General features: G+C 39.5%; 1 protein-coding gene across 3 annotated transcripts in view; it reads right to left on the reverse strand.

The window, feature by feature from the left end:
• Positions 1-372: 372 nt before the first annotated feature.
• ARHGAP28 (Rho GTPase activating protein 28) overlaps positions 373-16,050 on the reverse strand; it is a 135,726-nt gene continuing 120,048 nt past the window's right edge. For all 3 annotated transcript variants that reach the window (XM_019525637.1, XM_019525644.1, XM_019525649.1), the window contains 7 exons: positions 15,380-15,542; positions 14,320-14,402; positions 13,110-13,307; positions 10,118-10,261; positions 7,674-7,828; positions 7,015-7,079; positions 373-4,300 (listed from right to left, as the gene is read on the reverse strand). In XM_019525637.1, the coding sequence (XP_019381182.1) occupies positions 4,209-4,300; positions 7,015-7,079; positions 7,674-7,828; positions 10,118-10,261; positions 13,110-13,307; positions 14,320-14,402; positions 15,380-15,542 (900 nt within the window). In that variant the 3' untranslated portion in view covers positions 373-4,208. The remainder of the gene's footprint in view (positions 4,301-7,014; positions 7,080-7,673; positions 7,829-10,117; positions 10,262-13,109; positions 13,308-14,319; positions 14,403-15,379; positions 15,543-16,050) is intronic.

Below are 16,050 nucleotides of genomic sequence, written 5' to 3' on the forward strand. Positions count from 1 at the left end.
AGTGAAATTGTAGTATCTTAGCCCTACATGAAAGAGGACTGGGGTATCACGGCTTAGCTTCCATTAATTCTAGGAAGAGCATGCATATGGAGCAGCTTATGTGTAGTAAAGTCCTGCTGCCCCATTGCCCTGTGATAAGCCGTTTGTGTATTGCATTTCACCCAGTCAGCGTGTTTCAGCTCATGGAACAAGGTACAGCTCCACCAGAACAATGGTTGCAGAACTGGGTTCTTTATTGTTGTACTAGACTTGACCCTGTAATTGCCCGAAAGCCTTCACGACCAAGCTGTTTTTAAAAATAAAACTATTGATTCATTTCCAAAAATTCTGTCAAAGATTTTTCAGAGAAGAGCATGACTTGAGAGTTTATAAAAGAAATTTAGTTTTATATATATTTTATTTTTGACCTGGATAAAATAGTGTATACATTTCACTTTACAAACACTATTACTATATTGAGGGTAGACTTATTGTAACAAAACACTAAACATTATGAGGAGGAGGGGTAAAGGACTTATACAAACATTTTGCTTCAGCTAGTGGCATCGTATTATTTTTTATGGTAGTGACACATCATGGAAAACTAATGAGAAACATCTGAAAATAGTTAAAATTTGAAAAGCTAATATGTTTCCCCTGCAACACTGAACCACACAGGATACACACCCGGTGGTTTTGAGCATTTATAGAAAAAAGAAAGAGCAATGGCTAAGGTAATATGTCTTGTATGAGATTTCTTTCGTAATATGAAATCTGCCTTTTGATTTCTAAAGCTTTGGCTAGTTTCCAGATCTTGCCCGCTGGAATGAGACACTTTACCCAGTAACATGAAAGGTTGAACAATAGGGCTACTAATAGAGAAGCTATGGAATATAAAGCTTTTAAGCAAAATGATTTTTGTCCCTGGCAAATGCAGACTGAGGTAGTTTACCTTGTATATACATTATAAAGACATTAGCAATATGAAAAGGAGTTAAATGAACCATTCCAGTATGTTCACAATATCTACTTCTTACAATATGTTCTAAAGATATGCGTTGATGTACAAAATGATCATTTCACAGAACCCTGGCGTATGTAAACACTAGTTGCATACCAGGACCTTCCAGGATAAGGTTTTCTTCCTAAACTCTATCACTTCCTCATTAATATTTCACTACGCAATTTTGTTACTGAACACAATACATTTTTAAAAACTTTGATTGCAACTGCTGCTTATGGAAGCAGAAATCAAGAAATGTAGGCCTATATTTTCAGACTTGGAGGCTTCAAGTAAGTATCTTAAGTTTGAAAATTTTGGTCAGATACTTGCCAATAGGAAATTTATTATTTCATTTCAGGGTCAGTGGAAATTTGGCCTTATGCTAGCACTTTTTTCTGTAATCTATTCCATTTGCTTCTACTTGCGTGTTATTCAAATTACAGACAACTTCTTTTAAAAGAACAGTAATGTAGATACCCCAGGATGGATTTCCTTAATTTAAATATGCCTTTTCTTTGTTCTGTTGGAAAGTGGTAAGAGTCCAGGATATTTTAAGCAGTTTCTTTTCCTGAACAACATATAGTGAGATTTATTTTAAGAACAATTTCTGGTGAAATCCTCATTTAAGTGTCCAAAACATACACAGTAAGTTATTATATGAGCTCACAGGTACTCTGATCTATTTCTAATGCAGTTATAATGCCACATGTTTAGGCGTGTGGGGAAGTAGGAGAAGTTTGAAAATACTTGGTTTATGCAAATGTTAAGTTACTTAACAGATAGATGCATGTGCAGGTTTTCTGGAAAATCATAAAAATCTTTAGAAGTAATAAATACAATAATACTTAGCATTCACATAATGCTGGTCATACTCAAAACACTTTCCAGATAAAATCCCTATATGGATCATATACCCCTGCAAGATAGGTGTTTACTCTGCCTGCCAGGCTGACTGGGAGTTGTATACATATATCTGAGATTAGAATTTACCTCTAATTCTTATGATATTCATAAAAGGAATATTAGCCAGATCTTACAGATAAGAAAATAGAGGAAGAAAGGCTTGCCTTATTTGTCCACAAGCACAGAAAGAGCCTATGTAAGACAGGAACAGAACCCAGGTGGACTCCTGTCTTTTAGTCCTGGGAACAAGCCACTGGATTAAATCTTTCTAATACGCTTAAATTAATACTTGTGATAACAAGGTTTGTTTAAAACAAAACAAACCTAAATGCAACAGTGTTGAAATCATTGTAACTAGATGTTAGTATTGTATTCCAGTACTGCATATAAAAAAAAATTAAAACTGCACTGTGTTTGTTAGTTACTAAATATTGTTTCTAAAATGTATCCTACCATTGTTTTTAAAGAAAATAAGCCAGATTCTGCCCTTTATAGCTCACGTTATCAAGGGACATCTTTTTTTTCCCAAGAACTGGCTTTTCGTACTAAATACAGTGAAATTGCATGGGCGTCTTTTAAGGCACAATATTTACTAATCCAAATTTCATGGCTTTAAACATATAAATATTATCACCCTGATGCATAAGATCATTCTGGGCTTTACCACCCACTAAAGGACTTTACATTCACGTCTAGGACACAGTTCAGAATAGTTGCCTGTTGATATCTCACAAATAAAGGATTTTTTATCTCTATCTGTCTGCACCCAAATCCTGAGGAAAAACCATCAACATGATTATTCCCAATGAACTGAGTATGTAGTAAATATTCCAATGTCAGAAGCCTCCCTCAATTACATTTGAAAGATTTACAATTTCCAATTCTGCACCCTTGTGTTTCTAGAGTACAAGTGGTTCTCAAATTAGTAAATGTGTGAGCCTACACATCTATGCATATAGTAAAGTAGAGACTCGTATAACAGCTGTTCAGATGGAGAGGTGATCACAGCTATTGGCTGGCTAAGAATTGGAGATAACATACTATATTTATTACTTCGTGTTCCCAACACCATGTATTTGTCTGGTCTACCTGTTAAATCTCATCTCTTAGATTCTGTGCAATTCATGACAGGGATCATAATAGGGCTCAACTGGCTTGTGGCCTTTAGACTATTTAAATGTTAAATAATATTAAATCCCATCTCTCATCAGAAATGTGTCATCCTCCACATCTGTGATGAGGGAAACCTTAACACTTGCTGTTACATAGGTCTGGACAAAGTCCCCTCCCCCTCCCCACTGCTGAATAGTTCAAAAACATATTAAATTAAAACAGATAAAGGAAAAGCAAATAGCTTAAGCGCTTGAGAACCTACAGCTTTTAAAGGAAGTTGTCTGTAAACTGGCACCATTACAATGTTTGTCACATATATTAAGATATTATGCAGGAAATATTTTAAACCCAAAATTATTAAGTGAAAAGGAGGGTGGGAAGAATATGAAGGATCCAAGTCATTCATTTTACTGCCAAGCATCTGCCTTCCATCTCCTGTCACTTGTGTGTATGCATATGGGGAAGGAAGGAAAAGGAATTGTTCCTAGTTTGAAGCAGTGATGCTACAAATACGTGGTCAGAAATAGAAAGAGACATAGCATGGAATATCAGAAAGTTGACAGTCATATTTACAGTACAACATACATGAACAGTACATTTGTTTTTACACAGTAGTTCTTTCTCCTCAATATCAGCCACAAATGAGGAGTGAGTCAGATGCATAAATATAGGAATAGTGTACATTTTACTTATGAATAGTTTTACTTTTCACAGAAGGGACTGATTTCACCCACATTTTGGCACTGCTGTTGCTCCAGCTCCCCTAGTCCAAGTTCAAGACCAAGTCCAAGTTTCTCCTTTTTTTATAGACCACTGTGATTACTCTGCATTATCTTGTAGTTGGTAGTGTTCTCTGCATTCTAGACTATCTCTAGAAATGTGTATTTTCACGATCAAGTTAAATGAAAACTATTATATTCCACAGGTTGTTTTCTAAGTACCGCTGTCCTTCCTCCTTCACATCCAGTGAACAACTGGCACAGTATAATCCATATAAAAGTATAACCACTGCATGACATTGTATAGCTTTCCATTCACTGGAGTAACTGTTCTCATGTCATATTTAGTTTATGGAATAGATCACTTGTGAAGCATGTTAGGAAGGATAGTAATTAGTGCTTTGGTTTCATGTGGCAAGGTCTTGAGATAGAAGGTATTACTGCCATCCCTTTGGCCTTTTCCAAATCATTGTTCTTTGTCATTGCAAGCTTCAGCTTGTCTTTGGTTTTATCACCCATTCTGCTTGAGGATTTGCACGATACACATCTAACATATATGCATCTGGATCCAAACAGTGCTGACCTGAAACAAAAATTATAAGCAATTTTTCATCTATTTTTGGGGGTATGCCAGTATAAATGGTATAGATCTGAATTTTCAAAAATGCCTTTGGCCTGTCTGCAAATTGCATGTTAAGGAAGTTGGGATTTATGAGTCCAAATTCCAATCCATAAGAACCCTGACATGAGACTTGCATTTCATCTAAATGTTATGGTTTCACTATAAACAATGACTATATTAAGTGCTATTGTGAGCATCTTTGCCTAACTATCAGTTTATGACTTAAACCTTATGCCTTTGTTTATATATTATTTCTTGTTTTATGGATCAACAATGAACACATCTGTCTTTTGATTAAGAACATGCACAATGATGCACTATTATTATTATTAATGTAAAAGTTTCACTGTTTAAGACATGGAAGAAGTCTATCCCAAGAACCTTAGTTTCAATGAGGCATGGGCACTTCAGTGCAAACATGTAACTCAGCCTCTGCATTTCTGTACCTGAGGAGGTTATCACTGAAATACCTCACTGGAGAAATCTGTTCTAAACTGTTAAATGCAGGCAGGGAATTTGCTTACAAGAAAGGAGAAGAATGGTTCTTTAACGCAGGTGAGAGAGAAGCAATGGACATGAGAATGAGAAAAAATATAAAAGCTTGGATGAGTCTGGCAGGAACACAAGCTTGGACAGGCATGCATCAGGTTACTATAGCATGCTCCATGCACTACAGCATGGCCATAGCTGTCTCCAACGTCGAATGAAGTTAGTTGAATTCTTTCCACTGACTTCAGCAGGCTCAGTGCATCAACACATGCAATTAATGCAATGCAATAATCTCCAGAGTAGTTCCAGTCAGAGTAACTGGCTCCAATGGTCCTGAGCACAGGATTGACATGTATGCCCAGGATAGCAGCAATTTGCACCAGGGTGGAGCCAGCCGCAAAGCTGACTGGGCTGACCAGGTGCAATTTATGCCTGCAGTCAGCATTTACACATGTATTTCAACTCAGTAAGTTACTCCACTGTAGTATAGTACCGACAATACAATCTTACAGCAGAGTTCATTAGTTTACTCTGACCTACTACTGGCAGACCTGTAGATGGTGATACTTTACTGTGAAGCTAATTAATGTACTCTGCAGTAAGGCGCACATATAGATGCACCCCCTCTGACTCAGAAACCCCTTTATCCTGTAAAAGGATTGTAGTATAGAAGACCCTTCTTTGTAAAGATACCAACAAATAGAATTAATTCAAGAGATTCAGGGACTTACTGTATTTACTCAAATAGAAGATGACCCTGATTATAAGATAAGCTCCCCAATAATTAGATTCCGTATATGGAAAACGTACAAATTTGTTATAATTTTCCAGGCACTAATCAAATTATTGGAGGTTTTCCTTAAATTTGTCTCCCTTCTACTACTACAGCAGAGAAAATATAGCTTGGGCATCAGTAGTACCTTTGCTTTCTACTCCCCCCCCATCTTTTTCTCTTGGAAGCCCCTTCCCCCTTCTTACTGCCTGACCCTGCTCTCCCTGGGCACATGGGAGTGATCAGCAAATTTGAAAATAATAATCTTGACATTAAACATAGCTGTAGCAATTGGCATATAGTACCCATACACTTAATTCATCCAGAATTGATGCAGGTTACCTTTTTTTGAAACTGCTACTAGTTGTAGCATAGATACTCCATAAACATACTTTTGAGCAGTACATTTATATCTACTAATATATAGTACAAACTACGTATGACATGAATCTAAAGCCAAATGCTTTTAATTTACCACATAGTTCATTCAGCTGAGCCCTACCCAAGTCAACAGTATTTCAAGTCATGGTGACTCCACAGTTCAGTGTGGCTCACTATGTGTATGTATTCCAGATAACCCTGCAGAGAGGATCCAGGTGCTAGCTTCCACTTATACCTGGAACTGGATGTTCTTGTTATGAGTCCTGGGATACTCCAAAAATGTATGTGCAGATCCACCTCATGAAGGGTGTGGCCACACTAATCATATACACCAGCCTGAGAGAGAGGGCAACAGAGATTCTGGGTAAACTGTTTAGAGCTCTGTTTGGTGATGTTTGCCAGACATTTAAGGCTGATGAAGAAATGAGAATTGTTGGAAATGGGAAAGAAAGGCACAGCTCACCTATAGGAGTGAAGTCATCATCAAAATGTATGCAATGTAGTATCTCACCATGACTTGAAAAAGAGTTGGCAGTGAAGGGGACTGTACTTAATACGCACTAGCATCTATGTTACGTAGATGGACTGTACTAATCTATCTTGGTCTGTGTGGTTAAGATCAAATGTAGCAACATTTTTGGCATTCAGAAGAGACCATTAGGGCTGACTCTAGTCTTCCTGGTACCAGCCTAGTATTTCATTACTTCCAGGCCTGGTGCCAGTTCCCTGCACCGGGAACACCCGTACGGTTTGTTGTTGTTGTTTTAAAGGGTGAAAAAAAGGTTCCTATCAGCCTGTTTGCCTAATATAGTCCACTTGTTTTATAGTCATGCTGAGTGTTGGCTACATTTAATCAACTTCATAGTCAGTTTCCATTGCTTGCACAGTTTAATGGCAGTGTATTTAGTGAGGTTTTCCTGTATACATTTATTAGATGAGGGGCTTTTTCCCCATGCCAATTGCCAGGCGAAAGGAATCTAGTCTTGTATTTGAGTAAATATAGTAACAACAGAATTTTAAAAATAAAGCTTACCTATATTTCCTCCAATTTCATATAAACTTTGGCTCTGCCCTTTCATGTTTTCTGATGATCCACAGCTATAATAGAGAAGAGTTTGAGATTTAATCTTTCATATATTTACTATGACTGCATGCATTAAAAAGATGATTCTACTATAAACAAACAAGGAATTCTCTATATATTTGTACTGAATTTAAGCACTTACATTTTGTACATAATGGTTTGATTATACACTCTACTTACAATTTACTTTAAAAAACAAATTATTAAATTACACTAAAGGACTTTACAAAAGGATTTTCAAAATATGGCTTGCTGACTTCCTTTTGCATAAAAATATATTGGCATTCATTTACAACAATAACAACATTAGCTTTTATAGATTTAAGACAATCTTTCAGGCTTCTATCTGCAGGAAGTTTAGAAATACATATTTTTCAGCACAGAAGAGAGATTGATTCTCCAAAGTTACCAATTATTAAGAACATGAAGACCAGAAATCAATGTTAGGCATTTTTTACTGACCAGTGTTACTGTAAATTACTGTTTTGGGGTTATTAAAATGTTCTTATAATATGCGCCTCTGAAAAATGGATGATCAAGGTTTTATGATTTTGAAAATATTATTCAGGAAGGAAGAAATGTACTGATGACCTCCTGCTTTTACTCACCTGTTTTCACAGTGAAATCGAGCCAGAATATCTTTGGCTTTGGTTTGACTGTTCAGTTGAATTGCCATAGAAACTTTTGAATGAAGTGGAGCATAAACTCTTATCACTCCCTCAGGTATGTCTGACTGCAGACATGGTGGCAAAGTGACAATTCCCTAAAGACAAAATTCAAGACAGTAAGTATAAGTATATATCATGCTGTAGGTCATCTCAGAAGCAGTTCTACAAAGTCTTTCAAGATTGTTTGTGAAAAAAAAAAAAAAAAAATCAGTGGTTCAGGTGAATTATTAGAATGATTAAGCTATGGTTTACAAGTCGGGTATTTCACATATTTGTGATCATATAACAAACACGATTGAACAAGATAAAACACAATGAATAAAACTTCCTGGCAAGCCTGAGCATATACTACAAACCCTGAATTTGAACTGAAGGAGAAATGTTCCAAGTCCAGATGGCAACATGTTCCCATAGGTTATTTCTGAGTGCACTGACCACAGACAGGCTTGTTTGAAATCTCTGCTAAATACTACAACATATCCTGTCTCTCTTTTTGAAGAAGAAATCAGCCACAGGCAAGGAGACTGAGGTTTCTCCTGCGCCCCCTCCATAAGCCCAAGTACATCCAAGTTTATGTACAGTAAAATATGAACATCGTATATGGTTTCCATTAATTTTGTACAAATCCCCATACAAAGTTCAGACTACCGGTTATAGAAGTTTACTCATTCTTCTGTGATTTCTAAGAGGATAAATCAATTAGGAAGGCCTGTATTCCAAGGCTAATCCAGTTAATTCCAGTTAATATCACCCTGAGTAGAGTACCCTGTGCACCCTGTGTAATGTACAATAGATCCTCTAGCTCCTATCCCACAACTAGAGCTGCATAATTTTAAACATCTGAAACCTGGCATTTATGCTACATACTTGGAAATTTTACTCACTTATTGAAACATCATTCACCTCCAATTTACCTTTCATATTCCAGAGAGTGTGTTAGCCCCTGGTGAGGTATAAATCTGACTGCCATCTGCTAAACAATACATTTCAGAAAGCTCAAACTTGTCATTTTTTTAAATTCCCAGGCTCAACTTTTTCTGTCCTGCCTCTTATTGTACAAATATAATTTTAAATCGCAGTAGTTTACATCAACATTTCAGACAAATATGCACACAAGCACACATATCTATTTGCAATGTATATGTATCGCTGCTGGTAAATGGACTCTTCAAATATCTCAGTGGATAAAGGCCAACTATTCTTTGCATACCACCATTCTTCTTTCAAGTCCACTATCTCTGCTTCCCATATCCTACAATGCTATTCTCCTCTCTGGTTCTTCAACCCTATGACAGATGTAAAGGCCTGGGGAAGCTTCTCATTTTCTGTCTGTACAAAGGCCCATAGAGAAAAGCAATTCTCCATTCCCCATATAAACAGCTAGGGAGCAGGTCCAAAGAGCTGCAGGCCTTGTAGCTTACGACAGGAGCAGCACATGATGCAGTTTGCTGTGCCAGGTGAATATGCCTGCTTTGCTCAGTGGCTCAACACAAAGCAATGGAACCATGACCCATGGGATGTGGCAACCCAATCCAGGGCTGGATGAGGCTTATTTATTTTAACCACCATTTAATCTACTGCAGTTCTAGGACTTTGCTGAATCTCCTCAGAAGATTCAGTTCTGTTTGAAGGGTGACTGTAATTCTCAAACACATGGGTGTTTGCTGAGTTAACTAAAATGAGGAAGAGGAGATGGTTGACACCACACCACCTAGTACTTCCCCACCACATTAATCAAGTTCAGAGCCTCTGTGTTGTGTTGTAGCAATATATTAGCTCTGGGGATTACATCTTCCAAGATTGCTCTCAGATAAATTTCTTCTGCATGGCAAAGCAAGCTGCTGTGAGATTACAGACTCATGGGAAATGTTTTCCTATAGCTATAAAACTTACAATTCTAACATCTAATCTAACACAGCTTCCTTCTCTAGTGAATCTTACTTGCCTCCTAAACATCTAAGGAACATATTACTAGTGGCATTTATTTTTATCACAGTAGTAGGTAGAGAGAAAGCATCTTGATGTGCAAGATACTATATATACAAATAAAAAGGAGACCCTGCCTGGATTGCTCACAGGCTGTATGTTATATGAGATGCAACAGAAGGAGAAAACAGTCAGATAGATAGAAAGGAGTGGGTGAGAGCATGAGGAAGCAAAATGAAGAGTTTTAACAGAGGCTTGCAACTTGCCCAGCCAGTCTAAATGGGAAGCAATTTGTTAGTAGAATAGAGGTAGTTTTGAGGAAGGATTTAACAAGGCTGAGGGAGTTGTTTTTTAAAAAAATTTGAACGAATATTTTTCTCCACTCAGAGGCGTTTAAGAGAGAAGGAGACAGGAAGGAGTGTGAGGACGCCATTTAAACATGATACATCAGAATGCACCTCTGATCTTTCAGGCCTGTCTCGCTCAATGGTCTTCCTCCTTAGAAGCTTTCTCACTCCCTTGTCAAACATCAGCTGCTTCTTGCTGTTGTTCATTGCAGCCTCATTCATCTTTCTTACCTGAGAAATCAGAAAGGATGGGACCTAGGAGAAGGAAAACAAGGTTGAACACACACAAAGGAGCTAAAAACCCCTTTCCTATAAAAGTGACTTTAGTGCCAAATTAAAAGCACTGGAAATTGAAACCGTGTGTTTATCCCATAAGTCATAAAGACTAGGCAACTTTCTGTTATATCACTCTACCACTTTTAAGGGTGAGATGGTAGTTCAGTTTTCAAGCTCGTTAAATATATGAGCTCTCCTAAAGCTGGCACTTGTAGGCATGCAGGGTGTTAGTTGCCATAATGGGGTTTTTTTCATCTCTTTTTGGGACTTTTATGGTTCCCATTATCATGGTATGTGAGCAGCTCACAGACTTTAATGGCACCTGAGAGGTAAAAAAGTGCTGTTATCCTCATTTTACAGACAGATAACTGAGGTGCACAGAGAGAGTAGGCCAGATCTAGTTCAACCTTGTAGGCATTTTTGCTAAAGCACAGCAATACCCAGAGCAACAGGAGCCCTAGGAAGGCTATCTAAATTTTCAGGGTTAGGCATCCAGGTTCATATGTAAGTAATGGAGAGTGCTAGTGCCATTTAAGAATGATGCAGAGCTTCTACATAATGAGTGGGCAGGACACATGGTGGCCTATAGCTAGCTAACAAAAAACTGAAGGCACAAAGGTGACTTGATCTGCTACAGCTCTTCAGCATTTAGGGCCCCTCTACACATGCAGGTGAAGGCGTGATGGAACTAATACGCAATTCACACAATGCATGGCAGGAAGTGGGCTTTTGAGATCTCAAATCAGATCCCAGCACCCGTTCTTGCTGGGCCCCTGCATCAGCAAAAGCAAGTTCCCATGGCTGGGAGCCCCTTCAGCTGATGGGGCTCCCAGCCACAGGGGCTCCCCATGCACTTCTGCAGCTGGGAAACTGCAGCTGCTGTGATCTTCCAGCTGTGGAGGTACACCAGGTGACTGGGAGACCAGCTGCTGCAATCTCAGCCATGGGGTGCATGGTGCGTCCCTGTGGCTGTGAGATTGTAGCAGCTGCAGTCTCCCAGGCGCAGGGTGCATTGTTCTTCCCTGCAGCTGGGAGCCCTGCCAACTGATGGGCTCCCAGCTCTGTAAGCATGTGTTCCCACAGCTGGAAGACAGCTTCAGCTGGGAGCTTCCAGACCCAGGGATGCACATGGGTGCCCACAGCTGGGAGCTCTGATCAGCTGATGAAGTTCCCAACCTCAAATTAAAGCTGGATAGAAACTAGCTATAAAGTTATTACACATTTTCTGGCAATAATTTTATAGCTAGTCAGACCTTTTTAAAGGTGCCATTGTTAATTTGCCAGTCTAAATTAATTGTGCAGTTAACCAGGTAATTGTATAATGCATGTAACATGTAAGCCAGGCCGTAGGCAACTGACTCAGGATTGAATATTAGGGGCAGACTCCCATTTCACTTTATGTGTACTTATGGCAGTTACTCAGCCAATGTACCTTTTATTTCTGGCACTTACATGCAGTTTGTGATCCTCCTCCAAGTGCAGTAAGAAGGAGCAGCCAAAATAGGGAGGAGGGTAGGACCAGGAGCAAGGGAACAAGCCAGAGCCTATATGACTCAGAGAGATGGGTACTGATATGGAAGTGTTTTAGCCTGGACCCTTGTTCCCAGTGAGGCAGAAAGTTTTTCACACCTCTCCAGTGACTATTAACTGCAAAGGGCCAAGATTCAACTTTAAGAGGAAGAAATAAATAATGCCCGATCTGTAGCCACATACTTAGAGCACTGTTCTATACCTTCCTCCAGCCTGAGTGGATCCCTGTGTTCTCCCCAGCCTGAGCAGATCCAGTACTAAATCCTTTACCACCCAGGACAGTAAGGGAGCCAGAGAGATACAGGTTAAAACCCCACTTTGCGTGAGGGGTGGCCTAGAACCTTGGTCTTCTATTTCCTGGTGATGCCTGATCCACTAGGCCATGATGCTCAACGTTTCAGCCCAGAGGGCTGGATAACTGGCGTGGGGCTGGTCTGCAGGTTGGAGCCCTCATGGGGTCAACATGCAGGATTGGGCTCCACACTACCTCAGCCTGGACCTGCACAAAAAATTGGGCCCTGTGCTGCCTTGGCCCAGGCCTTCATGGCCAGATTGGGCCCCATTGCATTTGGTTTGGGCCTCACACTGCTTCATCCCCATGCTACCTGAGCTGGTCCTGCACATCCCATTCAGGCCCTGTGCTGCCTCAGTTTGTCTCCTCCCCCTCCGCTGCCATGCTGAGATCCCACCCCATGCCACCCCCATCCCTATGTGACCTGTGGGCTGCATGTTGGGATAAAATAGGGGAAGGCCCTCCCCTCTCTTGGATGCTTATGCATCTATACTGCACATGCAGTAGGATTGCAGAGTATGTATAAGTGCCAAAATTGACAGTTAAGCTACTGGGTAACTTCCACTTGGAAGCATAAAGTACAATGACATTCAACCTTTCATACCCCCACTTATTCAGGATGCAGGGTGCCGTAATGGTGGTTTCACACCTGTTGTGTAACAACCCACTGGCACTCACCTGGAAAGGAGCCCTGTGCTCTACACTCTCCTTTGGCCTAAATGGATCCAGTATTACATCCCCTTCTTCCTGGGACAGCGTCCTGACTGCCCAGTTGTAGGACAGTCTGACTGGCAGCACCTTGTACTGCTGTTATGGAAGCTTGGTCACTCTGCAGCCCAGAGTACAACATTTTGGAGGTCAGCAGAAAGGGAGGCCAGAGAGTCTGACACAGTAACCCTTGTGTTTATATAGTTGCCTTGTATGGTATCAATCAGTCAGGATGCCCAGAAAAATACATCTCCATATGGAAACCATAACATATATATTGCAGTCATCATTACTCACTGTCCACAAGATGTCCTGGTACCTAATTAAAAGTCTGACTATGTGTGCTGTGGTGGCTGCTGCTTGCATCTCTTCTTGGTTTGCCCGTTTGCCTTTGCAGATGAAGAGGTTTGGTGCAACGATCATGGAAACATTCCATAAGTTCATTTTGTTTTTCCCTTCATTAGCAACCACCTTCTTCAGGAACTGCAGAAAGGCCTAGGAAAAGCAGTCTCTCTCATACTCAGCACAGTGAAATACCTTAGTACTTGAATACAGCCGTGAACTGTAACTTGAATACACCATTCAACGTTTTGATCTGTAAGGTATATATCGTTAAGGTGCTAATTATCTTATTGGTTAGCTCTCTCTTTATACAGCAGCCGCACAGGCAAGATGAGCCCGGACACTTCTGCTGACAGTCCCAAGATGATAAGATGGGCAGAAACACTTGAATCCTGAAACCATTTTTGGCAGAGTCAAAAAAAGTGTGTTGCACTTTTGTGCAAGGATCTTCAGTTTACTCGGGGTGTCTTAATAATTCAGGAATGATTAGCACGCTTCTTTTGTAGAGTACTGTATATAACACTGCCCATGGGTACAGAATTTGGTCAAAAGCCATTGTTAATAATACTTGTGTATTACTTTATATTTTACAGCAGAGGTCAGTATTATTTTGTTGAGGGGAAAGGAGCTGGGCAGGGATGTGAAGTGTCCCCTTAGAGACAGAGCAGAGCTAGTAGTAACCCAAGACCATTCTCCCCCTCAGCCAGCCATGCTGTTCTACAACTATATATTAAATCGGGAATACACAATTAGAAGCAATACAAATGAAAGAAAATCAAAGCCTCTAAAATGCAGACAAATGTGGTAACATTAACTAAAATTGGAAATCAATAACTACATAACACAAATTAAGATTAGTGATTCTGGAGAGCCAAAAAGAACATTGTGCCAATACACAAATTTGTTGGAAGATCACATTTTGCAAGCCATGTGGTGAACACCCAATAGTGAAATCCCTTTAAAAATCATTTGTGAATAATATCCAGATATCATTCCTATTAAATAGTGTAACATGCTGTACTCAGAGAAATGATGCATCTCTTCAGACAGATGATAAGAAACAGGCACAAATAATTTCAGGATCACTTCTTGTCTAAAACAAATACTGACTCTCATTTAAAAAGAAAAAATACAGATGGCAGGTATTATGAAACAGAGCACCTACCTTGGCTGTGTCCCTGCTGGCATCAGGCAGCAACAAGATCAACAGATGTAAAGCTTGTAACTGTAATTTGATCTTGGAGATTCCTGAGAATAAATAATCAATATCTGTAAAGTCATAACGATTTTTAGGTTAGTGCTGAAAGCAATGCTAGCAGGTAGATTTGGAGATGGTGGCAGCATTGAATGCCTTACAGAGACTTTACTATATTAAAATGAGTATAGTAGTAGTTCCAGTGCCCAGATCAAAATCTCCAATGGATCCACAGAGAGAAGGAGACTGGTTCCGCTTTCTCGTCAGGTTAGAGAGCAATATTGACAGCAAAACAAAATATGGTTTGATTTTATAAATGCAATAGAATAAAACCATTGGGAAATTACTAAAGTGGAAGAATCTGCAGAGGTAGGAAATTCTTTCTATGGAAAGTTTCCTGAAAATAGAAGTTGTAGCCAGGATCACTGGTTGTGGTGATGTTACTTTGATCTATGCTAGCAGTGTACCTCAAGCAAAGAGTCAACCCCTTCTCTGCTGCTGCTGCAGTAGACACTGTTGTTTGGGAATTGATGGCATATGTCTTCGGTTTCATCTGCAGCTACTGTTGGATCATAAATACTACATGAGAAGGTAATCTTTAGGGGTGAAATTTTATATCAGAAAATAGTGCAAGGATTTCTTTTTCAGGTAACAAGATGCTTTCCTGGAATAGAGGACAAGAATCCCATGTGCTGCTCAGCTCACATGGCATTTATTTCCTGGCCTGTCGCCAAAATATCCTAAGTTTTAGATCACTGTATTTGTTTCTGCCTCTTGGGCCTATACTCGAATTGGACCATCTGGGAAAACTAAAAGGCAAACTATAATACTATTTTAGGCGTTTTATCTAACTCTGACTTGGCAGGGTCCAGAGATCATAAAGATAATCCCTTCTCTTTGGAGAGGTGGTCACAAAATGGGCAATATGAGAAGGAAATATAGAAAACCAAATCTTTGAGGTCATACAAACAGTCTCTTTCCTGTCCTTTAGCTTTTTTTCTTCCTTTTCTTTCATTCTTTTCCTACTTACTTTCCACTAACATAATGAAGGCAGGCAGGTATTCTACGGTGAAGAGAGGACTTGGGAGTTCTCTTATAAACATCTTTAGCAGTCCTGCTGCATCATTGTTTCGTACTTGGTCCCAGTCAAACAAGTCTTCATGAAATTTTGTTTCAAGTTCTTGGTGGAGATTCTGTAAGACAGAAGGAAGCAAACTGACTTTTAACTTTAGATGTTTGATGTCATTTCACAAACGCCTTCCACAACCCAGGGTATGTCTATGTTGCTTTTGCTGTTACTGAAGCGTTGAGATTTAAATAGAGATATAAGAATGAACAAACAAAAGAAAATATCAGAACAATAACCTGTTCTTACCCTATACCTTAAATCCAAGGCTGCAGTCCCTAGCTAGCTTCAACAGGTTAAAAAGCTGTTTGTCTCTGATCTCTGTTAGAGCCTCCTTCCAGCTTGCTTTACTCAGCCTCTCTGACTGAGGGACCACTGCCTCCCATGTACTTGAGAGACTGAAGACAAAATCATTCTCTGGAGGCAGGCTTAAGTACAGTTGCTTATCTGGCTACTCGCATATGTCATCTTGGGGATTCTTGGGGAGCCAACAATATGCATATAAATTTCTGACCCCCAAAAAGTACATGTTTGCCAGAGCAGAAATCTTTTGTTTCATAGTTTCATAGATTTAG

This window comes from Gavialis gangeticus, unplaced genomic scaffold (assembly GCF_001723915.1).
Source record: "Gavialis gangeticus isolate Ggan-Ray unplaced genomic scaffold, GavGan_comp1, whole genome shotgun sequence".
In the NCBI taxonomy this organism is placed as follows: domain Eukaryota; kingdom Metazoa; phylum Chordata; order Crocodylia; family Gavialidae; genus Gavialis; species Gavialis gangeticus.